The sequence below is a fragment of the Crocuta crocuta genome, unplaced genomic scaffold (genome assembly GCF_008692635.1).
Source record: "Crocuta crocuta isolate KB4526 unplaced genomic scaffold, BGI_CrCroc_1.0 scaffold48, whole genome shotgun sequence".
In the NCBI taxonomy this organism is placed as follows: domain Eukaryota; kingdom Metazoa; phylum Chordata; class Mammalia; order Carnivora; family Hyaenidae; genus Crocuta; species Crocuta crocuta.
Window position 1 is genome coordinate 8,986,998 of NW_027533089.1, and position 27,178 is coordinate 9,014,175.

Here is a 27,178-nt window from a genome sequence, read left to right on the forward strand (position 1 = left end):
TATTTGTATATATATATATATATATATATAATGAACACATTATATGTGAAAGGCAAAGACTTGCACTAGAATTTAACAGAGTCAAAGTAGGGGCTTTGGCTCAAAAGTCGCATATGAGGAATATTGCAGGATTTGGATAAGTGCAGCCTCAGAATGAGTCAGCAGTGTGCTATGGTTGTCAAAGAAGCTAATGTGATTTTAGGAGCATTAACTGAAGTTTAATATTCAGACGAAGGGAAGTAGTCACACTTGGCTGCCCAGAACACCAATCTGGTGAATTGCTTTTAGCTCTAGACAACCAGAAGCAGAAGATGAATTCCCCCAGTGCACACCAGTGAGCTTCTGTCGAGGCCACTCCCCTACTCTAAAGCAGATCTTTTGGTTTAATCATTAAGGACTATCCCTAAGGTTTCATGTATTCGTGAAAAGAAACTTGTCATGTCATATGTTAACCCTGGGAGGAGAATATGAAATATCCACCACCTTTAATCCTGTCAACTCCTAGTGAAGCCTACTTTAACAAACAAGGTCAGTAAATATGTTGTGAGATGTGGGAGACTGAATCTCTTATTTATTTTGCAAGACAATGAAGCAAAATATATTGAGTGCACATTTAGAAGTGTTGCAGTTCTATTTTTAAAGCTGCATCCCTTTTTAAGTTTGCAAAGGCAACATACATGATCGGCCCCTGCCTAGAGTAAGAAAGAACCTCTTTATTGGGACTTTCATGGGATTCCCAGCATGAACCGGTCCATCTAATCACATCCTGGTTGATATTTTTTCCCAGACCTTCATCTCTACTCATCAGGCCAGTCCTGTTTCAAGCATCCATTTCTTCTCGTTTTCCCATAGACCAGTGGAAATGGCCCTGTAGTAAACTCTCTTTCCATTTGGTGATTTCCCTAATGAAGTTGAAACATGACATTTCAAACCTACCCAGAGAGATTCATTTTCAGCAGGAGCAGCCAGGCTCTCAGTGTCCCCTTGAAAACCTGTGGTCTCAGTGGGGCTGGGAAGCCAGGCACTGCCCTCACATCAGCAACGGCACCTTGCTGAGGAGATTCTGTCTCAGGCGCCGCAGTTCAGTCACACGCCTGTGGCTAAATTATCTCCTTACTGTGGAGGCCCATTTCTCCAAAAACATTTCTCTCCCGTTCCCTCTCTCCCTCCAATGTTACTCTTCTCTTGGTGATCCGAGCGAGTCTGGCAAAGGGAAAGTTGGGGAGAGGTCTTTGCACAGTGGAGAAGGCACACACAAACTCACACTCCTTCATTCACTCAAACCAACATTTATGGAGCAACTATGCTCTGGGGATACAAAGATGAATAAAATAGGGGCGCCTGGGTGGCTCAGTTGGTTGAGCATCTGACTTCGGCTCACGCCATGATCTCATGGTTGTGGGTTCGAGCCCCGCATCAGGGTCTGTGCTGACAGCTCAGAGACTGGAGCCTGCTTCGGATTCTTTGTCTCCCTCTCTCTCTGCCCCTCTCCCATGCACATGCACGCTTGATTGCACACATGCTCTCTCTCTCAAAAATAAACATTAAAAAAAAAGATGAATAAAATAAAATATGGTCCCTTTTCTCATGAGCTCATAGACCAGTAAGGGAAATGGACAGGAGTACGCATGTTGTATTGAATTATAATTATTTGTCATAAAGTTTTATAATTAATAAAAAAGAATTGCTGGGGAGATGTTATTCTTGGAGTTGTGGGGGCAGTGGGAAGAGTGGTCAGGGAAGGTCGAAATGAATGGGAAGATAGTAGGGACTCCAGGCCTTTTGGTTCAGGGAATTCCAAACCGTTGGGAGTTATCAGAGCATCAGGAGCAAGGTGAGGAGATGAGGCTGGTGAGATGAGCAAGGCTTACCACCATGGGTATTATCTAATCAAATATAAAAGGAGAATGCTAGACTGTCCCACAGAGTACTCTTACCTAAAAGATGATGATCTAGTAAGGAATATTGTCCGGTGGACACAAACTCTTAGTAGACTTAAAGCCTATTGCTGTCTTTTCCTTCCTACGATGCGCTGTCCCCGCTTCACCCCTACCGAGATTCTGAGATGTTGATGACTCTTCATGATGATGGCTCTAGATTCTAAGGCCATATCCATATACAAACAGGCTGCAGTCATCAAGCTGCTAATGGAGGGCAAACTTTGTCCCAGTTGTAGGGTTCACCTCTCCTGATTATGTGACAGGCCCTGGTCATGAATTGGTGAAAAATGGTAAACCAGTAGACCCCAGGGCTTCAGGTTTGTTCCTCCTCAGGCCCCACCACTTCAGGTAAGCAGAGAGACTCAACCTACCCAGTCCCACTCATGTCTTCATCTTGCATTTCAGTTAACTGTTCTAGGAATGAATTCATTTGTGATGAATGAACACCCACTAAACAAGAATGCCAACCAAGACATGCAAGCCTTCTAGTCCCCTCCCTCAGTAAGTTGTAAATAGAGGGTTTTGCAGTGTTTCATATTCAGGAACTTTGCCCTACTTCTTTATAAGATGTGTATGGATTATCTGTGTTCTAATGTAGACAGTGAGCGTTTGTGAATCGGGACGGTTTTGTTGCCCTTTCTACTTCTTTTCTTCTTAAGTTTATTTTGGGACAGAGAGAGGGGGAGAGAGACTCCCAAGCAGGTTCCACGCTATCTATGCAGAGCCTGACACAGGGCTTGATCCCATGAACTGTGTGAGATCATGACCTGAGCTGAAATCAGGAGTTGGATGCTCAACCAACTGAACCACCCAAGCACCCCTCTTGAAGCTTTTATATCATTTTCAAGTAACAATTCCAAAGTTGGGCAGAGATTGCTACAGAGTATAACCGCCTAGTCCTGTGGCAAGGTATGGAACGGATTCCATTTTGTAAATGGCTATAGAGCTATTCAGTTTTCTGTTTTTGAGTCTGTTTTAGTGATTTTCTAGGAATTTGTTCATTTTTCGCTAAGTTTTAAAATGTATTGGCATAAAGGTGTTCATAGTGTTCTCATACTGTGCTCCATTGTGTCAATGGCTATGCCCTCGTCATTCCTATATTATTTTGTGCCTTCTCTCTTTTCCCCAGAGATTACATCTGTCAGAGGCTTGTTTTATTAAGCTTTCCAAAGAACAAGGCTTTGTTTGTTGCTTCCCTGTTGTGTCATCGTTTTATATTTAATTTCTCTCCCATTTTTTAAAATCTCTGTTCTATTTGTGTTTATTCTTTGAACTTAAGGTGGACACTTAATTTCAGCGTTTTTCCTCTAAAAATAAGCATGATAGTGACATATTTCCTTCAAAATATCACTTTTATGGTATCCAAATGTGCTATATTCTACCTTCTGAAAATCTGTTTTGTGAATACAATCTAGTTAAGAGTTATCATGTTTAGTGATATACAGTCTTTGGGCTTATAGCTGCTGCTTATTCTGTATGTCTATACTAGCTGTATATTTTTAAAAACCTATGGGTTTTTTAAATTGCCTTATTTTGGGTTGTCTTTTTAAAAATACTGTACTCTTCATGGGGCGTGTGGGTGGCTCAGCCAATTGAGCATCCGACTTTAGCTCAGGTCATGATCTCCAGGTTCATGGGTTTGAGCCCTGTGTCGGGCTCTATGCTGACAGCTTGGATCCTGGAGCCTGCTTCAGATTCTATATCTTCCTCTCCCTCCCCCTCTCCTGCTCACACTCTGTCTCTCTCAAAAATAAATATTAAAAATATTTTTAAAAATTAAAAATAAATACTGTTCATTTAGTGGTTACTTTTAAAATGTAATTATTTTTTAAAAAAAATTTTAGTGTTTATTTTTGAGAGAAACAGACAGCATGAGCAGGGGAGGATCAGAGAGAGAGGGAGATAAAGAATCCAAAGACAGGCTCCAGGCTCTGAGCTAGCTGTCAGCACAGAGCCCCATGTGGGGCTCGAACCCAGGAACCGTGAGATCATGACCTGAGCCGAAGTCAGACGCTTAACCGACTGAGCCACCCAGGTGCCCCTACATATAATTACTTTATAAAAGATAAAGTAAAACGGTACTTCTTAACAATACAGCACCTTAGAATACTAGCTCTGGCTGTGGCCTTCCACTTGGCTTACATTCCATTGTTGCCCTATATTTGAGTTTGTCTTGGTTTAAAAAATTGTAGTAAAATGCACATAATATAAAATTTATCATCTTAGCCATTTTTAAGTGTACAGTTAGTGAGTAAGGAGTTCATGAATGTTATTAAGTACATTCACATTGTTGTGCAACCAGTCTCCCCAACTCTTTCTATCTTGCAAAGCGGAAACTCTACCCTTGAAACAACTGCCCGTCTCCTCCCCCAGGCCCCGGTAACCTCTCTTGTTCTTTCTGTCTCTGTGAATTTGACTACTCTAGGCACCTCGTATAAGTCAAATATACAGTATTTGTCCTTGTGTGACTGGCTCACTTCACTTAGCGTAAAGCCCTCAAGGCTTATCCCTGTTGAAGCAGGTGTTGGAATCTCCTTCCTTTTTTAAGGCCCATGATATTCCACTGTATGTGTGTACAACATTTTGTCTGTCCACTCTTCCATCAACAGATGCTTGGGTTGCTTCCGCATTTTGTCTTCTGTGAATAATGCTGCTAAGAACATGTGTGCACAAATATCTCTTTGACACCCTTCTTTCAGTTCTCCTGGGTATGTACTCAGAAGTGGAATTGCTGGATCACACAGTAGTTCTATTTTGAATTTTTAAAGGCACCTCCACACTGTTTTTCCTAGCAGCGGTACCATTGACATCCTACCAACTGTGCATAAGTGTTCCAACTTATCCACATCTTTGCCAGCACTTCCTTTTTTTTTTTTTTTTTTAAACCTCCATAGATTGCACATTCATCTCATTCTATTCCATCAGTGCTGGTTTGGGGCTACCTACATGCTTACCAGTTACTTTGTGCAGCACTCATTCTTAGGTCTTAGGCTGTTCTTTGGGCATCCTTTTCATTCTTCCTAAACAGTGTTCTCTGCTTTTATTTATCTAAAATTGTCTTCATTCACCCTTATTCTTGGTAGTTTCTCGAGGCAGGAAATTTTGAGCTCCTCCCTTTCCTTTCTGGCTGATGGAAACAGGCTGTCAGCCTCATCGTCATTGCTTGGAGGGCAAAACCTTCCTTTGCTCTCAGGCTGCTCTCACCATCTTCTCTCTGTTCTTGAAGGTCTGTGCTTTCACTGCACTGCGTGTAGGTGAGACTTTATTTTTGTTTTACTGCTTAGGATGCACTGGGATGCCTGAATCTGAGAATGGGTATCTTTCATTTATTTTGAAGATTTCCCATCATTATTTATTTCCTTGACTATTGTTCTTTATCTCTCTCAGACTTTCTTCTTGTAGAGTTCAGGTTAAATGTAATTAGGCCTTCCCATTCTACCTTCAACTTTCATATTTTCTGTCACCTTTTCCCTGTGCTGTGTTTCATGTAGTTTCTTTGTTGATTTGTTTATAGTTTCTTTATATATTTGTCATATTTTCTGTAGCCATGTTTAATCTGCTATGTAGATTATATGTATATATTGTAATCCATTTTTTAATTTTTATAACTGCCTTTTAATTCCTAGAGCACTTTTTGAATTCATCTTTTAGTTTTTAAAAAATTTATCATACATTGATTCACCTACCTGGGTGGCTCGGTTGGTTAAGTGTTCGACTCTTGATTTCTGCCCAGGTCATGATCTCACGGTTTAGGAGTTCGAGCCCCATGTCAGGCTCTGTGCTGACAGTATGGAGCCTGCTTGGGATTCTCTCTCTCTCCCTCTTTCTCTGTTCTTTCCCCACTTGTGTTCTCTGTCTCTCTCTCTCTCTCTCAAAATAAATAAACTTAAATAAAATTCATCATACATCATTATAGCCTATGTCTGTTTTTCTAATATCTGAAGTCTTTGAGGATCTCAGTCTGTTACTGTTTCTGCTGACTTCAGTGATTGGGGCTTGCTTCTTTGTGCAGATGGTTATTTCTGAAGGGAAATTTATGTTTAACCACATTGGTGGATATCCTGAGTGGCATTCTGTTGATAAAGTTTTCCCCCAGAAAGTATATATTGTTTCCTTACTAGTGGCACCTCCAACCCAAACACTTTAATTTCTCAGTTTTGGAATCTCTGTCCCAGCAGAGCAGTATAAATTTGAATCCCAGCTGACATGACGGCTGATCTGTGGCTACAAGCTCTTAGGGAAGGCTGTCATTTCTGCTGTTATTTTTTTCCCATCAGAATTCATGGTGGGTACAGGGAACTCTAGGTTCCCTTTGCTAGAGTGCATGCTACCTTCTTAATTCTTATTTATTTTTGCACATTCTCTTTGTAGAGGTGGTATAGCCACATTCTGACGGCTCAGACATTGTACATGGCTCCGTGGTGAGCTGCTCACCTCCACGGACCTGGGATTCATCCTCCCTGCCCTGCTCCTTACCCTGCTGTTGTCCATGTTTTGTGTTCCTGACTTGTTCTCTGTTTCTCTATCTGTTTGGTCCATGTCTGTGCTTCTTGAGGGTTTATCTTTCTCGTGATATCAACAGTGCATTTGAAAATACGTTCATAATTTAATTCGTGATTTAGTTTTTAGAATATCTGGTCTGCCAAAGTAAGCAAATGAAAGCCCTATAGTAGAAATTTCTGATTTCCTGAGGCCTTATTTGGACTATATACAAAGGTGGGGTTTTGTGGTTTATATTTTCATTGGTTCATTCTTGGCCTTGTTTATTTATTAATTGGCTGCTATGTAATAAGTACGATTCAAAGGGCATAGTATACATTGGTGAGCAAGGCACAGGTAGCCCTTATGCCCATGGAACTTCCAGCTCCATGGAAAAGACATAAACAAGCAGTGGTTGCCCTCTGGGGTGGGGCTGATGGAGAAGACCAAAGAATTAGGTAAAACAGGTATTCGTGGATGGTATCTATACAGCCATCTTATTGTCCTCTGTTTCCTTCCTGATTTAACAATTTTTGTTGGTGTGAAGGGATCCCTTAAATGTTATATTTCATGATAGTTTATGGGAAAGATTTACATGTTCATAACTTGGAAGATGTGAAAGATCCTACTGAAAGTAACTTATTTGCCAATTGAAAAAGAAGGAAATTCACCTGAAACCTTCAGTAGCTGAATGCCAGCAACCATATGTGTACTGCTAACCATGGACAATGGGTGGTAATGGGGCTAATTCTTATTAATTCAGTTCCTAATAACCTTAAAAGTTCTTAGAGTGCTTGAGGCAAAGGTGTTTGTTACATCATTCTTTTTTTCTTAATTCTTTTCATTTGTTTTTATTTTAGAGAGAGCAGGGGAGAGAGGCAGACAGAGAAAGAAACTGAGAATCTCAAGTAGGCTCTATACTCAGCGCAGAGCCTGATGGGCTTGATCCTACTACCCTGGGATCATGACCTGAGCCTAAATCAAGGGTTGGATGCAGGTGCCACTCTACTTCATTCTTAATGAGTGTATTGAGATGTGGTAGGCACCATCTACTTAGTTCCCTTCTGAAAGAATTCAGTGAGTGCCCTTACCTCTCTTTTCCCTTTGACCCACTGAATCCAGTCATTTACCACCTATTGTCACTTAGAAAAGTCCCCTGGGCACCTGGTTGGCTCAGTCGGATTAAGCGTCTGACTTTAGCTCAGGTCATGATCTTACCTCGTGAGTTCAAGCCCCACGTCGGGCTCTGTGCTGACAGCTCAGAGCCTGGAGTGTGTTTCGGATTGTGTCTGCCTCTCTTTCAGCCCCTCCTCTCCTTGCACTCTGTCTCTGTCTCTCAAAAATAAATAAATGTTGGGGCGCCTGGGTGGCTTGGTCGGTTAAGCGTCCGACTTTCGCTTAGGTCATGATCTTGCGGTTCGTGGGTTCGAGCCCCGCGTCGGGCTCTGTGCTGACTGCCAGCTCAGAGCCTGGAGCCTATTTCAGAGTCTGTGACTCCCTCTCTCTCTGACCCTCCCCTGCTCACGCTGTCTCTCTCTCTCTCTCTCTCCTAGAAATAAATAAAAATATTTAAAAAAATTTTTTTTAAATAAATGTTAAAAAATTTGTTTTAAAAAAAGAAAAGTCTCCTAAATCTGTACACTGCCACTGCTCCCTCTGTCCCTGTAGCCCAGGCCCTGCCCTCTCTCGCTCAGACTGCTCCCAGCATCTCCTTTGGTCTTTCTGACTCTGTCTTGCCCCCCATGAATCTGTTTTCTACACCAGTGCAGGGAGATTTTTCCCAAAACACAAATCTCTGGTTATTCTGCAGCTTAAGAATTTTCAACAAATCCCGTTGCTTTCCTAAGTCTAGATGTGTTTACATGGGCTCCAAACCCCTTATGCTCTAGTGCTGCTCCCTCTTCATCCTGATCTCTAACTGTCCCCCACTCCTGAGCCTCCCCCAGCCCTGTGCTGCTGTTACTTGTTCTTTTATTCATTAATTCAACAAATGGTTCGTGGGAAACTGCTGTGTGCAGAGCACAGGGGATACCAAGGTGAGTAAAGCAGAGGAAGTCTCAGTCTTGCAGGATTATATTCCTCAAGAAAGACCTGAGCAAATAAATATTTCATGTGGTATCAGATAATACGGAGAAGAATAATGTCAGATAAGATGACAGAGGGTATCAGTGGGGCTCATTTAGATAGGTGTTTAAGGAAAGCCTTCTCTGAGGAGATGTTATTTGAGCAGAGGCCTGAGTGCTAGGAGGGAGTGAGCCTTTGAGAACCGGAGGGAGAATGTTCTAGGCAAAGGAACAGTAAATGCCAAGCCACAAAGACAGGGACCGGCTTGGCATGTTTGAAGAAAAGTTAATATGGCCTGGATGGAATGAGTGGAATAGCCAGTGAGCGTATTAGTATGCTTTTGCTGAGTAACAAATTGCCACAAATTTGGTGCCTTAATGCCTGTGAATTGCCTCATAATTTCTGTAGGACAGAAGTCCCCCAGAGCTCAGCTGGGTTCTTGGTTATGGGTCTCAAACCCAAGATGTCAGCAGCTGTGTTCCCATCTGAGGCTCTGGGGAAGAATCTGCTTCTGCTGTAACCCAGGTTGTTGGCCGAACTCTGTTCCTTGTGATGGTAGGACTGAGATCTCTGCTTCCTGGCTGCCTTCTGGGGCCAGCTCCCATGTAGAGGCTGCCCAGAGTTCTGTGCCACGGGCCTTGTCACAGGCCACGTGGTAACATCACACTGGTAACAGGGTCCTCCATGTCCAGGCCCCCTCGCCTTGCATGTCAGGTCCGCTTGGATTGTTGCCAGATCTTAACGTCAGCTGACTTGGGGCTTCTGTGTGCAAAATCCCTTCACAGCAGTACTGAGGTTACTGTTCGGTTGACTCTCCAGGCGGTGGGGATCTTGTCGGGAGACATCTTTTGAATTCTGCACATCACAGTGAGGTTGGGGAGCTGGTGGGGGCTACGCCAGCCAGGGCTTCAGAGGCCCTGGTAAGGGCTCGAGATCAGATGGGAGTTATTAGAGGATTTTGATTTTGGTAAGGATCATGCTGGCTCCTGTGGAGACAGGGAGCTGGGAACCAGCCAGGCGAGAGATGATGGTGGCCTGGACCAGAGCAGAATTACTCCCGAATGCTGTGGTTCCGCGGGTACACCACATTGTCCCAAGTCCCCATGTGTTTGCACATGCTTCTGCCGTTGCCTGGGCATTTCTCATCACCACCTGCCTCACAGCTTCTTCACCCAATGAGTCTCTACCCAGTCTTCAAACTTTAGCTCAAAGATTGCCTGAAAGGCCCCTCCATGGTGTTTCCTTCCCACTGGAACTTAACTTGCGTTGTGCTGGGTCTGATCTCTATTCCCCTACTTGCTTGCAGCCTCTCGGGAGCAGGGCCTTTGTCTTTGGTTCCTCCGTTTCCGTTGCCTGGCATACAGCACGGCATATTGTAGATGCTTGATAATGTTGGTAGGATGAACGCAAGAACTATGGAGATACTGGGAATGAAGGGTCTCCTTATAGAGGAGAAACTATATACAAATAAATACACGATAGGATGAACTAGAATGCAAATACCATGCCATGTGCACGAAGGAGGGGAGCCAGCTCTGCAAATTACTAGTGTGCATGGAATTTAAGGGGAGCCTTTATTCTACTCGTTTTGGAACAGTTGGATCTAGTTTCTCGCATCCCTCCATCGCATGAAAGAATCCTCTTATTACAAAGCATTCTTCTTTATGTTACTTCCAAAAGGACATTTGTTTGGCAACACTGTTGGCTGTCAATTTATTCTGTAATATTTAAAGAAGTCAAAACATTCATTCATTTAAAACATTCTCTAATTTAAGACAGACGTAGGGTACTTCGTTCCTCATCTGTATTCCAAGCACTCAGAAAAGATCTGCGTTAGTGAAATTTTGCTTATATATTCACAATGGAGAACCTCGTAACTCAGAATAGCAAACCTGTGGATCAAGTGTCCTCTTAAGAGGGAGGCAACTCTGAACCTGGTTACTGATGAGAAACAAACTGAAATAGTAAAGACCCCATTTCTGTGACTCCCGACCACACATCCCTCAATATGAACTTGGGAAAGCAGGCTGCTGGAGAGAATGATTTAACTGGTGTAAACACAGTGATGTTATTTAAAACTTAATAAACTTGAGAACAAAATAACAAGAGAGTCCAGTTTCATTCTGCTGCTTTCCTGCGGTCTGCGGGCCGTGCCCTGTGGCAGCACCCTGACAGACGGCCCGTGGGCGCCTGCCAGCCCTGCTGGTTGTAAAGAGACATGCACACAGCATCATGGGTTCACATGGGTGGGATTCATCATGTGCAAAAGCAAAAAAAATAAAATTAAATTAAAAAAACAAACCTTTTTATTTATATTGCCAAGTTCCTCTGTTTGTTTTTTAGTGATCTCTGTCGGAGAATATAAATCTGTGGCTTAAGGAGTGTTTGCTGCACAGACTTGTATGAATAATTGGATATTCTATTTCAAATTAGAGGCTGGGGCTACAGGGCCAACTGCTATGTTTTCTCGCTCCTATCTTTGGTTAGCCGGGGTCAGGTGACTGGCTGAGAAAGGAGACACAGCACTTCTGCTTGTAAACATAATTTTAATTTAGTTCAAGGCAATGATTTTTTTAAAGCTTTTGGATTTGTAACACACCCACTTGGTTTTCTCATCCTCTCCTTGTATTCCCTCCTTGCCTCTAAAAAGGAGACAGAGAACATGAGGATCCTCGAAGGGCTCCCCCGGGAGCCCTGAACTAGAATCTGAGGACATTCGGATTCCCCTCTGCTCTCGGAGCAGAATGAACAAGGCTCCCTTAGCAGGGTTCAGCTGGGGGCAGGGCCAAGAGGGGCCTTGAGTTTTATCCCTCACCAGAGCCTCCAGTTTCTTCCTTTTGTGCCCAGAGAAGTGTATGGTAAAGGATCAAAGAGGAACGAGGTTTATCTAAGGTGGGGGCACTTTGGAGAGCACCCCAGGCTCCCCGGATGGGAGAGCGCAGGCTGCCGTGCCCCTAGGCGGTCCTGTCTCTGAGTGCGGGTCCTGCTTATCAGCACAGCCTCAGCACCGGGCACAGCGCCTGGCCCGGCCTGTGTTGGTCACCCCACTTCCGCTCAAGACAGAAGGATATGTTCTGAGAGAACCAGCTCAGAGAGTTTTCAGGTGTGTCTCTGGAGAAAGGAAGAAAGGAAGGTTTCAATGTTCAGAGGTGAAAGGAAAAGGATTTTACAGCTAAATCTGGTGAGGAGAGCAGATCCTGGACAAAATGCTAAAAAGAATTTACTAAAAGAATGACATTTGAGCACTAAAAAAGGAGAGTTAAAATGGCAAACCATGACTATATGGTCTCGGTATTTGGCAAATACATTCTCCAAAATGAATGAAATGAAGCTCAAGGAAAATATTTGACCGTGTAAGCTGCCAGTGAAAAAATTCAGGCTTTCAAGTGAAAATGAGAAGTTTGGAAAACTTCTATCCTCCACCATGAGCTTCATACTTCCCAAGGCTTAATAAGTTCTGAGGAGATCAGTGATGATGTTAACAAATGTGATTCTTTTTTAATATTCTAATGAAATGTGTCAAAACTTAGAATAACTGCATAACTCAGTGAGCCAGAATTTTCCAGAACAGTAGTTACAGAATCACACGTGGATAAAAGGCCCCATCAAGGTGGAAGATAGATGCAGAAGAATGACAGACATGGTTTAAGATACTGCAGTACAACTGATCATTAAGAAACTACCACTTGTTGAGTTTGGGCATGGTATCAAAGAATAGCCATAAATATCTGGAAATGAAATACCGCTCCCTTTTCCAGTGACATACCTATGTGAGGATGGACTTTTTTCTAAACCAGGACCTATCATAACATAGTGAATAGAGAAGTAGATATGAGAATTCAGCTGTCCTTCTATAAGCCAGACATGAAAAAGATTTGCAAAAATGTGAGACGGTGTCACTCTTCTCTCTAAATTTTTGTTATGAAAACATCTCTTTGCAATAAAATTGTTTATATAAAATATAATGAGTTTATTTTTAAAGTATTAATAGATAAATATTTTGAAATTTTCTGTTTAATTTCTGGTATTAGTAACCAATATGTATAACCCACATAAACAAAAGCTCTTTGGGGTCCTTAATAATTGGAGTGTGAAGAGATTCTGAGACCAAAAACATATGAGAACCTTGACTTCAACTGCCCATACCTGTACTATTTATCCAGGCATGAAGACATGTATGTCTAAATGTACATAACATACATTTTTAAAAGAATTTTTTTCTATATTTATGTTTGAGAGATAAAACACAAGTGGGGGAGGGGCAGAGAGAGGGGAGACACAGAGTCTGAAGCAGGCTCCAGGCTCCAAGCTGTCAGCACAGAGCCTGATGCGGGACTCGAACTTAAGAACAGTGAAATCATGACCTAAGCCAGAGTCAGATGCTCAATCCACTGAGTCACCCAAGAACCCCCATAACTTATACACATTTTTAAATGTACGTAAAAATAAAAATTTGAAGAGAAGAACAGCATTTCAGTGTTTCTAACATCTTTCTACCCTCACAAGGCCAGACCCCTGGGCCAGGTGATTAACCAACGACTAGATGGCTATGTGCCTGAAATGTTAACTCAGTAGAAAAATGAGGATTCAAGTACTTATAAGGGAGCACAGCCCAAGTGCTGTGGACAAAGTTTTGAGTCACTAGCCAGGTGGTTCCATGGATGCAAAGCCTGATGACATTGATACAGTGGTAGGGGAAGTGGCAACCTGGCACAGTGGACAGACTTTGGATGCCAGGTAAATGAACTTGAAGGCAGAGAGTTGTGAGGCTTCGAGGTTTCTAGCCCTCTTTGATGGAAAGGCAATCAGGTACAGTGAGCTTATGCTGTTCTCAGTCGTTTGGCCCTGCAAAGGGACTCCTTCCAGAACCTAATCCACTGACGTGGAAAGGCACATCTTGGATGCCGCACTGCCTCCATGTAGGTGCCCTGTGCACGGCCCCAAATGGACAGCCAAACCAGGCTAAGCATGGATTTGGGGGTTACGTCCATCCCACAAGATGGTGGTATCCCTGAGCTGTGGGGTTGGGACTCCTTGTGCTCTGGCAGTGACCTTCTCTCTTGTCCTGGGAAGAAGTGCTGCCATCTTGCAGGGTCTCTTCACAGCCCACGTTTTGGGGAGCTGAGCCAACCTTGTGGAGGAAGCCAGCTGCTTATCAGTGGGGCTTTTGAGGGACCTTCACCCTCCCTGAAAGACCTTCTCCCTTGAGAAGACTGCTCTTACAGGCTCCACAGCCATTCTGTCCTTTCCAAATGATGCCGTCTCTGTGAGGATGTGTTGAGTTTCTGAAGTTCAAGGCTCTGAAGGCAGCTGTCTTTTCACACCCTCTGTTGAGGGGGCACCGCGCTATAACTCTGCAACCACTGAAAATGGCCGCGCTCACGTCTCCTCCTCCTCTCCTCTGGCCTAGTCAGATCCTCTTCTTTCTTTAAGAAGTCAGCCTCCTGAGGGCCACCTGCTGCTGTTTACTTTTCACTCTCTGGTTAATTCCAGTGTCATATTATGACACGAGCAGACATTAGATAGGGAGAGAAGGATACTGGGGCGCCAAAGAAAATTAGGATAGATTGCTCTGCTTGACACCAGGGGCGGGTGGGTGATAGAAGCAGCAATTTTAAAAAAAAGGCAAATGTGATCTAGAGAGCTGGGTATACAGACCCTATCTTCTCCCCTTGGTGCTGGGTGACGTTGGGCAGCTGCTGGACTACCTCAGCCTCCATTTTCTTCTGTCAAAGTGGGCATGACACAGCTGTCTGGTCGAAAGGACCCCTCATTTGAGCATCCAGTCCTGCTTTTCACCCACCTCTATCCTCCTCGTTCTTTGCTTTAGATTTCTAGGCTAATTTTATGCTCTAGTGAATGTAGAATTACCACATGAAAGTCTAACATTTGGAGCCTGAATGTGATAAAATACTTGGAGCTTCTAAACAGAAATTTTGTTGGTGTCCTGCGGTCCACCCTCTACCCCCAACACACACCGTGAAAAGAAACCTGTATCTGTTCTAACTTCCTTATCTGTCTGCAGGGAGTATTGCTGGGGAGGTGGGCCCATTTTATTAATATGAAGGAACAGGGGGGATTAAATGTTGGATACACTTTACTCAGTGCAAGAATGCATTGTTCCCAGTTCTCATACTTACCGTTTTCTCTTTTCAGGGATCAGCATCTTCTGGACTCAAGCCTGGAATATGTGAAGGTAGGAAACCAGGATTTAAAGTGTAATTAGGACCCTGCGTAATCGATTTCCCATTTTTAACACAGCCAGATAATGCTGCAGTCTGGCCTGTGTAGGAAGCTGCTCACATTAGAACAACTAGGGGGTAATCTGACTCTCTCAGTCCTTCAGTAACTTTTGTAGGGGTCTTACGTCATCCTATTATAGGTCTACAGTCTTTTTCCTCTTATCTGAAACCCTTGGGGCCGGATGGGTTCTAAAATTCAGAATTTTTTTTTGAAAGGTAATCGGGTACATATATATAAAAACATCCTCAGAGGGGTCTAGGTCACTACTCCGTACTCAAGCTCATTAGTTCATCAGTGAAATGTAAGGAACATTCACACAAAGTGGGATAAACAGACTACAAATGATCTTATGTAGTGCAGCTCACATTTTGCCATCAAATGAGGTCAGGTTTGATTGGCTGCCAAAGGACTGACTTGAAATTTTGCAGTTTTCAGAGTGCTTTGGCTTTTGGGGATGGTAGATAATGAATTGTGAGCCTGCATTTATCTTCAGTGGAGGGCTGATGGCTCCCTGAGGTTTTCTGGGTCGGCTTTCCTTTCCAACAGCCACTCTCCTATGTGGTGGCTAATCTAGGACCTTGAGCTGTGGTAATATGCTGCTTTCTAGCGGGGCTGACATTCAAAGCTTCTAAACAGGCAACATTTGGAAATAGTGATATCTTTCTCAGCAGAAAGAAAAGATGCATTTTACCTCTCCCTCCCCCACACCGTTTTTTTGGGGGGGTGTGTATATATGTTTGCTTTATTTTCTTTTTGAGAACTGAAATCTGGTACCTGCTACGGAAGAGAGAACTCTGACTTGTCACACTTGGTTTCTTGGATTTATGACAATATCCATAATTTTTAGGTGAAATCGTGGCACGTGTTAAGTTTTAAGGCGCTTGCCTACTCGGAGCCACAATGCAACCTCATTTTTCTCAGGGCAGCATCACGGTTTGTGGGTTTTTAGACCCCTTGCTTTCTTGTGTGCCTGTGCCAGCACCGTTTTTGGCATTTCTTCTCTTTTACATCAGAGGATGGATGAAAGAAGACAGAGCCCCAGTAGAATCAATTAGTCACTTGAGGTAGTCATGATAAAGTTTGTTGGGATGGAGGTGGGTGTTACTTTTTCCACATTGTCATACCCAGGCTGTGTCTGAACTGTAGTTTCACTGCAGCAAATGTACAATCCTAAACCAGCATGGCTGCCATGTCAGAATACGATAGAGCTTTATGAATGATGCCTGTGTCCCTCCTGAATGCGTCTGCCTTTATTTTATGCAGGTTGTATGCTGCAAGACCTGGGGGGGTGCTATTCACAGAGGATAATGATTTGACTTGACCACGACATAAAAAATGTGCCCTAGAATTAGGCAGTGTGTAAATCACAGCAGCCTTTTAAAAGCCACCATGGCATGTTTCAGAAATGGGCTGTCTCCCGCTGTAGGCTCCTTCAGGCTGTGCTGAGCAAGCACAGACCCTTCCCTACTCCAGTAACTTGGGTTTTTTTGTACGATGTCCAAACTTTGAAGATAATCCAGTGATGAATTCTAAGTTAAACATACATTCTGGAATGATCTGTTTTAGTATTATTTAAGCTGTTGGCATCACATTTGTGTATATCGGTCATTCTAAATTGTGTAAGAAAAGATATGGGGGGGGGGCGCCTGGGTGGCTTAGTCGGTTAAGCGCCGACTTTCACTTAGGTCATGATCTCGCGGTTCGTGGGTTCAAGCCCCGCGTTGGGCTCTGTGCTGACTGCCAGCAGCTCAGAGCCTGGAGCCTGTTTCAGTCTGTGACTCCCTCTCTCTCTGACCCTCCCCTGCTCACGCTGTAGCTCTCTCTCCTAGATATAAATAAAAAAACATTAAAAAAAGAAAAGAAAAGAAAAGATATGGGGGATCTTGGTGGCTTCTACTTGCTAGGCTCTCCTTGCCAGCAGTGAGACATGATGGGACCCCTCTTAGTGGCTCAAGGGTACTTCTTCCCAAGGGCCTGTTGAGGTGTTCTGAAGGTCGTCTTTGCTCCCAACCTTGTCTGAATCTGTTCCGGGCTTTATAAATGAAGTCTCTGCACTTCTCCTGGATGTCTCACATTTATTATTTTTATTTCTCACTTTGCCATTGGTTTGGAGGGGTGGTTTAAGGATTTGTTTGGCAAATGCTGGGTATTTCCATTTTCTTCTATGGGTACGGAAGCTCTGGAAGCATGTTCGTGGAGGCGTTTGACCTCCAGGTCTAAATTGACCCATGTGTCGTGCTTCTTGGGCCAGTGTAGGCTCATTCTAGCATTTCTCAGACTTGACTGCCCTCTCGAGCCTGGCTGACGAGTCCATGTCATGAAGGCCTTGTAAATTGGTGCCCGCTGGAGCCTAGTGACTTTGGAGGGTGACTGAAAATAATCAAGGGAGGTGGTGAGGTGGTTGTAGATAAACTGGGATGCAGTTAAGCCCTTCCTGACTTGGAGCTGTTACTTTCCTCCGATCCCCTCGTACACTTAGTGCCTCTTAGGTATGTAGAAAAGTAGAGATTCTACGTAAAATTTGTTGCCTTGAATAGGGTCCCCTTCTGGAGATTTATCAGCCAAAAAAGCAAGATTCAAGGGACATTTTTAGGGGGGTCATAATGGGGTGGTCTGATCTCTGAGAGTCTTCACAGTGGTGGAAGCAGCCAGATGTGGCCGACAGACAGCCCTTCTCATTCTGTTGAGAATCGCAGCCCCGTGTCTATGTCTTCAAACGCCTTCTCCTTCCCATGGGAGGCTTTCTAACCATCCTCACTGGGTTTTCCCAGTGCACAGGTATGAGAGACATCTGGGACTGGAGCCCCCTCCTGTGCCTGGGGAGCCAGGGCCCTGGGGGTGGGGTGGCGCTGGGGCTGTGGAATTGTGGCAGAGAGCACTGGGTAGAGAATGAATCCAAAATTCACTTCTGTCCAGTTTGTACTCTGTGTCCAGTTTGTATGGAAGCGCATTAATACGGCGTGAAAGGGGACCAGTCTGTGGTTGCTAGGCTACAAGGGGCTCCTCTGTGCCCAGAGTGGAGGGAACCATGCGTGGCTGAGAAGCCCCAGGGCTGTTGGCGGTTCTTTCACTTCCTGCTGGGGCCTCCCAACTGCACCTAGACCGCCAGCTCAATTCCATGTTTGGATGTGATAAGAAAATTAGAGCAGCTCCGAAGTAGCCAGGGGATTTTTGGAATCTTGCTCTTCACTGTTTCTGTCTCTTTAATTCTGTTAGAGAGGAGTTTTGTTTTTTCTTTTCTTTTTTTTAAATTTTTTAATTTTTAAAATGTTTGTTTATATTTGAAAGAGAGAGAGAGAGAGAGCACATAAATGGTGGAGAGGCAGAAAGAGAGGGAGACAGAATCTGAAGTAGGCTCCAGGCTCCCAGCTATCAGCACAGAGGGTGATGCAGGACTTGAACCCATGAACTGGGAGATCATGACCTCAGCCCAAGTCAGATGCTTAACCGACTGAGCCACCCAGGCACCTCTGTTTTTTCTTTTTTAACTTTTCCCTTATTTTCCGAGACTTCCCTTCTCTCCACATTTTTTGCCCCACAGTAGCTCATGTTTGAAATCATCTTGAAAGTCTGATTTTAACCATTTCTGTAACCACATACAATTGATTCTCTTTTTAACTGTACCCAGAAGAAACCACTTCTTCCAGGCTGGAAAGCAGAAACTTCCACAGTGGCTCCAGCTTCCTCCTGCGCTTTAGTTGTTGGTGACTTTCATGAGTTGCATACAGCTCTGGAATTTTCCTCTGCGTACCTAGCATACCTTTTCAGAGATAAAAACCTTTTTTTTTTTTTTTTTAAACAGAGGAAATAGCTTTTGGAGGAAAGAGCCCTAGGCAAAATTGTGAAGAAGAGTTTATCTTCTGGGCTGCTTTACTTGCTTACTGCCGCATTTGATTTTTGCCATATTTGTACCCCCATTACAACGCATTTATTCAGTGTCTACTTTCTTAGATCTGTGTCTGGTAACTACTTAGAACATTTGATAAAATGTACTAAAATGTGAATTAATGGGGCCTGTGTGGTTCTGTCAGTGAAGTGTCCGACTTCAGCTCAGGTCATGATCTCATGCTCTCGCGGTTCGTGAGTTTGAGCCCTGCCTTGGGCTCTGTGCTGGCAGCTAGGAGCTTGGAGCCTGCTTCGGATTCTGTCTTCCCCTCTCTCTGCCTCTACCCTGCTCCCTCTTTCTCTCTCTCTCTCTCAAAATAAACATTTAAAAACTCTTTAAAACGTGAACAAATGATAATAGTTCAGTGAGTTAACCTTCCCAGAATAACATCCGAATAGTGGACTCCAGGTTCTACAACCACGGAGAACCGTCTACCCCTCTGTGACTTTGGACTTGGCACATTCTCTCTGTGGTTTCTATCTTATAGCTCGAAAATCAAGGAATGGGTGAAAGTCCTTTGAGCATTTTTAGGATCATCCATACCTGTAATAGGCTGGAGGGGAAAGTTTGTTTTTTGTTTTGTTTTATTTTTTTGTTTTTAACCAAGTAAGGGATTCTATATCTGTCACTCTTGACCATAAAAGTGCCATATTGGTTGGAACATGGTATGTCCCAGACATTAAGACCAAGGATGTGAGAGCTAATAACTGCCCACCCATCATATTACTTCAAAAGACTGGGGATTAACTCAACACTCCGGCAGCTACTCTCAGATCTGTTTTGCTTTCCCTTTTGTAGCCCCTTCTTGAACCTATGAAACTTACTTTCATTTTCATTATTTTTTTTTTCTTTTCCTTTTCCTGGGGCTACTTCTTCAAAGGTGAAGAATTGCCCACCATACACTAAATTTTAGAAATTTATATTATTTCCTATCTTCTCCCCCTATCTTCCTTTTAGACTGAAGATTCTTTCTAGCTGCTTCTTCACATACAAGCCTTACAGTCATTTTAATAAAGCATCTCTTTGCTGGGAATGGTTTAAAAACACAGTTTTTTCCGGGGAGGTGATGATTGTCTGGGGGCGGAGCTGGGTGAATTTTCTTATAAGAGAAATGTTTATTATAGATTTTTCATTTTAAAATGCCCTTAAGAAAGATAAATTGGAAAACAAAGCCAGGATGCAGAAAAGAAAATCGGGATGACTGTTTTTCAAATTAGCTAAGCTGTAGGCAAGCCCATTTTCGTGGCGAGGCTATAAACAGCACAATGCCCGCCTGTGGACAAAGGCCTGCTCTCCAGGCGACCGCAGTTAGCAAGTGTCAAGACGGAATGCAGCCTTTTGTCCCGGGCTAGCCTCCTAGTGAACAAATATCCTTTCTTTTGTAGTCAGCCTGGGTGGATTCTTGCTGGAACCACTTGCGAGCATTTATGAAATGATTTGCGGTTTCTGAGCTCCTTCGCAGGCTAGGAGAAGGGACAGGGCTGGAGCCGTTATCCTGAGTGGGGATCCGCACCCTCCGACGGCTCCTCTCCGCCCCCTCCGCCCCGCCACTTCCCAGCCAAGCGCTCAAGAGCAGCTCCCGAGTCCCGGGCGCCTTGGCAATCATTCCTTTATGGGGTTAATGCTCCGAAATGCTCTTTTCGAGAGGGCCTTACAGATATGACAGGCTGCCCAAGGCTCAGATCTCAGCAAGGCGGCTTCCTGCAGCCGGCCGGGGCTACGTTAGGTCACCCAGCAGATTAAAAGAGGAGTAATTATGCGAATTCCAGCACCAAGTATAAGCGCGCGGGCCGGCGTTGGGACCTCGTGGGAGAGGGGCCGGCGAGGCTGCAGCTCTCTCTTTGTGCTCAAGATGGCCGCAGCCATGGTCACGGTTAAATAGCTGCTTTTGAGGGACGTCTTTTCTTCCAGCGGGGAAACTGGCTAGTCTGCTCTGAATTAGCCAGCTAACAAAGTCCTGAAAGGGACTTACAAAAACAATGGCACGCTGTACATTCCGTGAGATTTTAGCAAGTTATATGAACCAAATAACGGCCCAATTGGCTGGCTCTGCAGGTTTTTGCCTGAGTGTGCACATCCGCAGAGCCAGCACCGTGCCTCGTGGGACCAGAAGATCAAACGCTGCCCGCGGTGAATGTGAAATAGCCCTGGGACTCACATTCAGAGGAGCGAATGAGAGCTCCCATCCACACCAAAAACATTCTCGGCACATCTTCTTGGGAGGTTTAACGTTACTACCATTTAAAAACAAATTACTGAGACAGGGTGGGAAGACAGAAGAATAGGGATGGAGGACAGCCCCTCCTTCATTGGAATCTTTTCCCGCAGGTCTTTGAAAATGTGGTCATTTATAAACAGCAAAAGCTTATAAAAATGTATGTTCATTTAAAATCTGTATGTGAATGTTTATAGCGACATGATTTATAATTGACAAAAACTGGTAACAGTTTGAATGCCCTTTAGCTGGTGAATGGCGAAACTGTAGGATACCATACAATGGCGTGATAGCCTAAAAAAAGAATGGACTGTCGGATACGTATAAAAACTTTTAAGAGACAGAAAATAGATAAGTGGTTGAAAAGGGGGTAGGGCAGAGGTCGACTGCAAAAGGGAACAAAGGAACTGGTAGAATGATAGAAATACCTTGATTATGGTTGTTTCAAAGCTCACAGAACCATACTTTTTCAAAGGGGTGACTCTTACTCTCTTATACCTCAGTGAGCCTGACTTTAAAAACCTTACCATATTGTTGCCTGTAAGCGCTGTCACCCGAGTAGGGGAAATGTTTGGTTTTGAGATGGGCCACCTCAGACTGCTGATCAGATGGTGAAAGTGCTGAGCTTACAGATATTTCACTGCATTGGCTCATTCAACAGATAGTTTTGAGCATGTATCACGTGTTGGTGTTGGTAATTGCCCAGTGTAGTGAGAAGTGGGAGCAAAGTGTTACCAAGAGCCTAACCTTAGATAGTGGCAGTGGGCATGGAAAGTCAGGGCAGGGCCTGGAGGCCTTTCGGAGAGAGAATTAAGAGCCATTTTATTAGGTGAGTTGACGGTTTCTGGCTGACTTAACTGGAGGCGGTGAAGGAGAGGAAGCCAGAGGGGGTTCCCGAGTTCACACGAGTGCCTGGCATCTTGCCCAGAAGCCAGTGAATATTCTAGGGGAGGACAGGAAATTTCCAGTTGGAGACCTTGTTACCACAATGACATTAAGTGAATTGATGAGCATTTGGGGATATCATTAGACTGGTAGGATCAGCAAACTACAGCCGGAGACCAAATCTGGCCTGCAGCCTGTTATTGTCTGGCCTGCAAACTAAAAACAGATTTCACACTTTAAAGGTTTTTTTTTTTAATCAAAAGAGGAATGTGAAAATTATAAAATTCGGGTTTCAACATGCGTAGAGCTTTATAGAAACACAGCCTCACCCATTCATTTACGTATTGCTGCTTTGTCGCCGTAACCATGGAGTTGAGCAGCTAGGACGGACTGGGAAGCAAAGCCTGAAATATTTACTCCCTGGCCCTTTACAGAAAAGATTTGCTGACTCCTGCTCTAGACTATATGCATATTCACTGTCCCTGTTTTTCCTTTCAATAACGCATAGTAGGCTTTCAGCAAAAATCTCACAGTAGGCTTTCAGCCTCACATCCGGGTCATCACTTTATCTTCCCTGATGATAGAGCAGGGAGTCCTTGTGCAGGTTGTGAGAACTTGCACGGTCACAGAGCCGCTACAGTGGCAGCCCTGCACAACCTGGACGCATCTCAACATCTCGCAGGAGATGCTGCTCTGAGCAGCGTCTCCCACCGGGCCCATCCCATCTAAGGACTTGAATTCTGCGGGCTGCACTGATGTGTGGGCACAGCACAGGTGCTGAAATCCTGCCGGTTCCCGTCTGGGGCTTGTCTGGATAATTTCCTCACACCGGGTTGCACCGCCAGTGCAGCCTGAGATGCATTTTCTCAGTGTCCCAAGTCAGAGGTAAATTCTCCCTGGCCTCCTGAACTTGATGGTTTGAACCAAGGTCAGACCCTGGAGCTGCCCTCTAGAGGCGCTCAAAGAATCCTTGTCTGGCCTGAGAGTGGAGTGCGGCTAGATTCACATTTGTATCCTATGCTGCAGCCTTCATTCTTGACCGAAAGTAAGAGGACTCCTCTGGGCTCCCAAGCGATGGCGGGTAGAGAGGTAGCAAAGAGGCTTGGAACACTGACATCCGAGCAAGAATGGAAGTTACAGCGTCTGACTAGACTCCGCTTTATGATTGGACTTCAGAACCCTCCTCATGTGGCCTGTCTACCTCTGTCCTCACCCCGCCATCTGCCTTAGTGGCTATATTCCTCCATCCTGGCTCTTCCTACTGGCCCCCGATCTTTGCCTTTTCTTTGGCATGAAAGCTTCTTTTGAAGTTGAGTGGTTTAGAGTGGGTTGAATTGTGTTCTCCCAAAACATATATTGAAGTACTAACCCCCAGTACCTGTAAACGTGGCCTTATTTGGAATAAGGTCTTTGCAGCTGTGATCACACTGGGATGAGATCATACTGGATTAAGGTGGGCCCTAATCCAAAGACTGGTGTTCTTATAAGAAGAGAGGAATTTGTGCACAAAGGCACTGACACACGGGAGAATGTCATGTGACCACAGAAGCAGGAATTGGGGTTGATGTGTAGAAAAGTCACCACCACCAAAGATTATGGCCCCCATAAGCTAGGAAGAGGCAAGGAAGGGTCTTCCCCTGGAGCTTTCAGAGAAAAATGTGGCTTTTGCCAACATCTTGGTTTTGGATACTTAGCCTCCAGAACTGTGAGAGAATAAATTTCTATTTTAAAGCCACCAAATCGGTGGTGGTTTGTTACAGCAGCTCTTGGAAGTTAACATAGATACAGACACCTGGCATATCTTGGTTGTGTGACTTTGGGCAAGTTTCTGAAATCCTCTGGAGCTTGGTTTCCTTAACAGTAGACGGGAGCATGTTGGAATTAAATGAGTTGCTTCATGTAAAGTTGTAGCAGAGAGCCTGACATGTAGATAGCACTCAGGAGATACTGATGTGGTTACTATCATGGTAGTCTTCCGTGCGGCTTGACTCTAATTTCATTGCCTCAGAGAGACTGTCCCTGTCCCTGTGCTGCTCAAAGCTGCCTCCCTAAGTCAATATCTCATTACTCTGTGTATCCCCACTTGTCCCAAATTCTATTTGTTTAGTTAAAAAACAAAACAAACCAAAAAACCTCATTAGAATGTGAGTTCTGAGGACAGGGACCTTTTCTTCTTAATACTTAGAGACTGACCAGCTAACTGATGACCACGTAAAACCAGATGCAAAGGGCATTTAAATTGAAGGAAGAAGGAATGAGGTTCTAAAGATCTTGAAATTTTCCAAGAAGCAGTAACACTCAATATCTCTAAACATTTTCCAGAAACTTCTCCAGTGATTTCATTTAATGAAAGGAAGAAATCTTCAGTCTTCATTCTCTTGCCAACCTGGTATAGGATAAAAATTATGGGGTTGCTGTTATCACCTTAAATAGTCACACATTTAGGCAGAGGTATATACACTTTTTAAAAAATGTACTTCTGGCAACTTCTGTGGCTCAGACCTATCAGTTCCTCAGCAGATCTTGTCATCAGCTCCCAAATGGGAGGCCAGGGTTTTTGTTTTGTTTTGTTTTTTTTTTGCAATCGTTTGTTGTTCAATTTCGCCCTCTAGAGGAAATAACATGTCACAACAAAGCAGAGTTTGGCTACAGTTCATTGTCTAAATATTCTGGGAGCTATTGATGTTAAATTATTAACGTTATGTTTATAACTTCAGAACTAAGGGCTATATATAAAGTATATAAAGAGGCAAGTGGTTTTCTTAGCTTTATATTAAACAGATTAAAATCATTAAGGCATTTTATTAATAGAGTGAATTGTTTTACATTCTTGGACAAAAAACTCTAAGATGCTATGACATTGTGTATAGATTTTGAGTGGGGAGGGGTGGTTGGTAGTGATCTGAAGTTTTACCTATGGTAACCAGGAAGTCTCCTTGGGAAAAAATGATACTTGGGGGTGCCTGGGTGGATCAGTCGGTTAAGCACCTGACTTCTGCTCAGGTTATGATCTCACAGTTTGCAAGTTAGAGCCCTACGTCAGTCTCTGTGCTAACAGCTCAGAGCCAGGAGCCTGCTTCGGATTCTGTGTCTCCCTCTCTCTTTGCCCCTTCCTGCTCATGCTCTGTCTCTGTGTCTCTCTCTAAAAAATAAACATTAAAAAAAATTTAATGATATTTGAATTGCGACTTGATAGCTGGAAAAAATGGCCAGAAAGAAGCTGGTATTAGGTGAGGCAGAAAACCGGTATCAGCATGTTAGAGATGGTTGGGGGAGACCCCAGGCCTGTGGGGCCATGTGTGCCCAGGCTGAGTGGCACAGGAGAGAGCATAGCAGGAATCTATGAGAAGGGTAGGTGCTCATGTGCTTCCTGCGAGGGAAGAGTGAGGAAGCTTCAAGTGTTCTTGGGAAATTCTGAGATTATGGGACTAAGAAGGCTGAGTTCAGGGACGACTATATTGATTGATTGACNGTGTGCTTCCTGCGAGGGAAGAGAGTGAGGAAGCTTCAAGTGTTCTTGGGAAATTCTGAGATTATGGGACTAAGAAGGCTGAGTTCAGGGACGACTATACTGATTGATTGACTGCCAAAAAGAACATATAACTACATATAGCTTTCCAACTTGCTTTTTAAATTGAACATCATTCCATATTAAATACACAGGTCTACCTCCTTCTTTTGAATGGCTATTTAGTATTCCATTGTATGAAATATATTGGCCAATTTTCCACTGATATTTGGGTTCTTTTTAATGTTACCAGTTTTGCAGTTATTTAAAAATACAGCCTTATTTGTTACGTATTCATTGTCACTTCAAAATACCTATTGAGCACTTGCCGTCTTCTGGCCAGTGTTCTAGGTAGGGGCTGAGGATATGGCAGTGAAACAAAACAACATCCCTGCCTCTATGAGGCTTGTACTCTGGGGAGGAGGACTGGGAAGATGAGGAAGACAGCCTAGCAAGCATGTTAGGCAGTGATGAGTACTAAGCGAAAAGATTTATCAGGGGAAAGAGCTATGAAATAGGGTCAGGGGATGCCACATTTTAAATAGGGTGGCCAGGGAGAGGCTCACCCAGAAGGTGACCTGAGTTGGAGGGGCAAGTCAAGTGTGATGTCTGAAGGGAAGAGGCTGTATCAAGGGCAAGGTTGTGAGGCAGGAGTTCACCTCTTGCACCAGGGAACAGCCTGGAGGCCAGAGAGGCTAGAAGGGAGTGAACTTGAGGGAAAGGGAGGTAGAAGCTCATGTGAGAGAGTGATGAGAGGGACGGGGCAGGTTGCCCGGGGCCCATAGGTAACTTGTGCTGAGTGGGGTGGGAAGCCAAGTCGGGGTGGCGTTGGCGTCTGTGCAGCTAGCAGACAACAGGGGCAGGGGCAAGAACAAGGAAGAGGAGTTGGGAGGCCATTGTGACTCTCCAGGTGAGAAAGGAGAATGTGGACCTGTGACAGCAAAACAGGTGGTGAAAGACGGAGATTCTAGTCACACACAAAGGCAGTCTTCAGGATTTCCTGCCAGATCGGGTGCATGCGGGAGCACAGAGGAGCGAAGCATGATGCAGGAGAGATGGCGTTGCCTGCAGCTCAGACGGCGTGTACGCATTTGTGTGCAGACTTCTGTCAGAGAAAACTAGGAGTCAAATGATCGAATGTGGAGAGTGATAGGTCAGATTGTTGCAAAGTAAGCACCACTGTAAGTCTGGCTAATGTCCATCACCATACATGGTCATAATTTTTTTTTCTTGTGATGAAAATTTGCAAGATCCGTTCTCCTCACTGTTTTCAAATACGCAACACAGTGTTATTAACTATAGTCACCATGCTTTACATTATATCTCCCCATGACTTACTCATTTTATAATTGAATATTTGTACCTTGTGACCCCCTTCACCCATTTCACAACCCTAAGGACTATTTTAATAGCCTCTTCAGATAATTAGAGATATTCTTCTCCGATATTATGCTGAAGCTTGAAGAGTTGTAGCTCCATAAAAGCTAATTATAATATGGAATCTGAAACCGTATTCATGAACTTTTTTTTTTTATTCTATTCCCTTAAAACCCATTAGTCTCTCTGACAATTTGAATGGGTCCTTTCCCCAAGTATGATTCTGTGTCATCATGCATTGAGCATTTGAAACATACTGGTTGTTCAAGTTAACACAGATATTCAAAACGTTAATATGTTTCGTTATACAATATCAAAAACTCACTTTCATTTCTATCCCCACTTATCAGGAAAAAAATTTGTTAAAGATATTGGGAAGCTGTCAAACTCGTGGTCATGAATACGAGTTTCCCCACATTCTAATTTTCCATCGAAAGTTAAGCTTTCATCACTGGCAACAAATACTATCAATTGTTCTCCCATCAGTGACAGGCCTCCCTTTGTTCCTTTTTTTTTTTTTTTTTTTAAGAAAATGCTTGCCACATAACTAGCCACATCTGAATAACCACAGTTCATCAGAC

The 27,178-nt window shown here is 43.9% G+C and overlaps 1 protein-coding gene across 2 annotated transcripts in view; it reads left to right on the top strand.

Annotated features, from left to right (window-relative positions):
- Positions 1-27,178, top strand: part of BCAR3 (BCAR3 adaptor protein, NSP family member) — a 205,764-nt gene that overhangs the window by 110,445 nt on the left and 68,141 nt on the right. For both annotated transcript variants that reach the window (XM_077746059.1, XM_077746061.1), the window contains exon 3: positions 14,640-14,679. In XM_077746059.1, the coding sequence (XP_077602185.1) occupies positions 14,640-14,679 (40 nt within the window). The remainder of the gene's footprint in view (positions 1-14,639; positions 14,680-27,178) is intronic.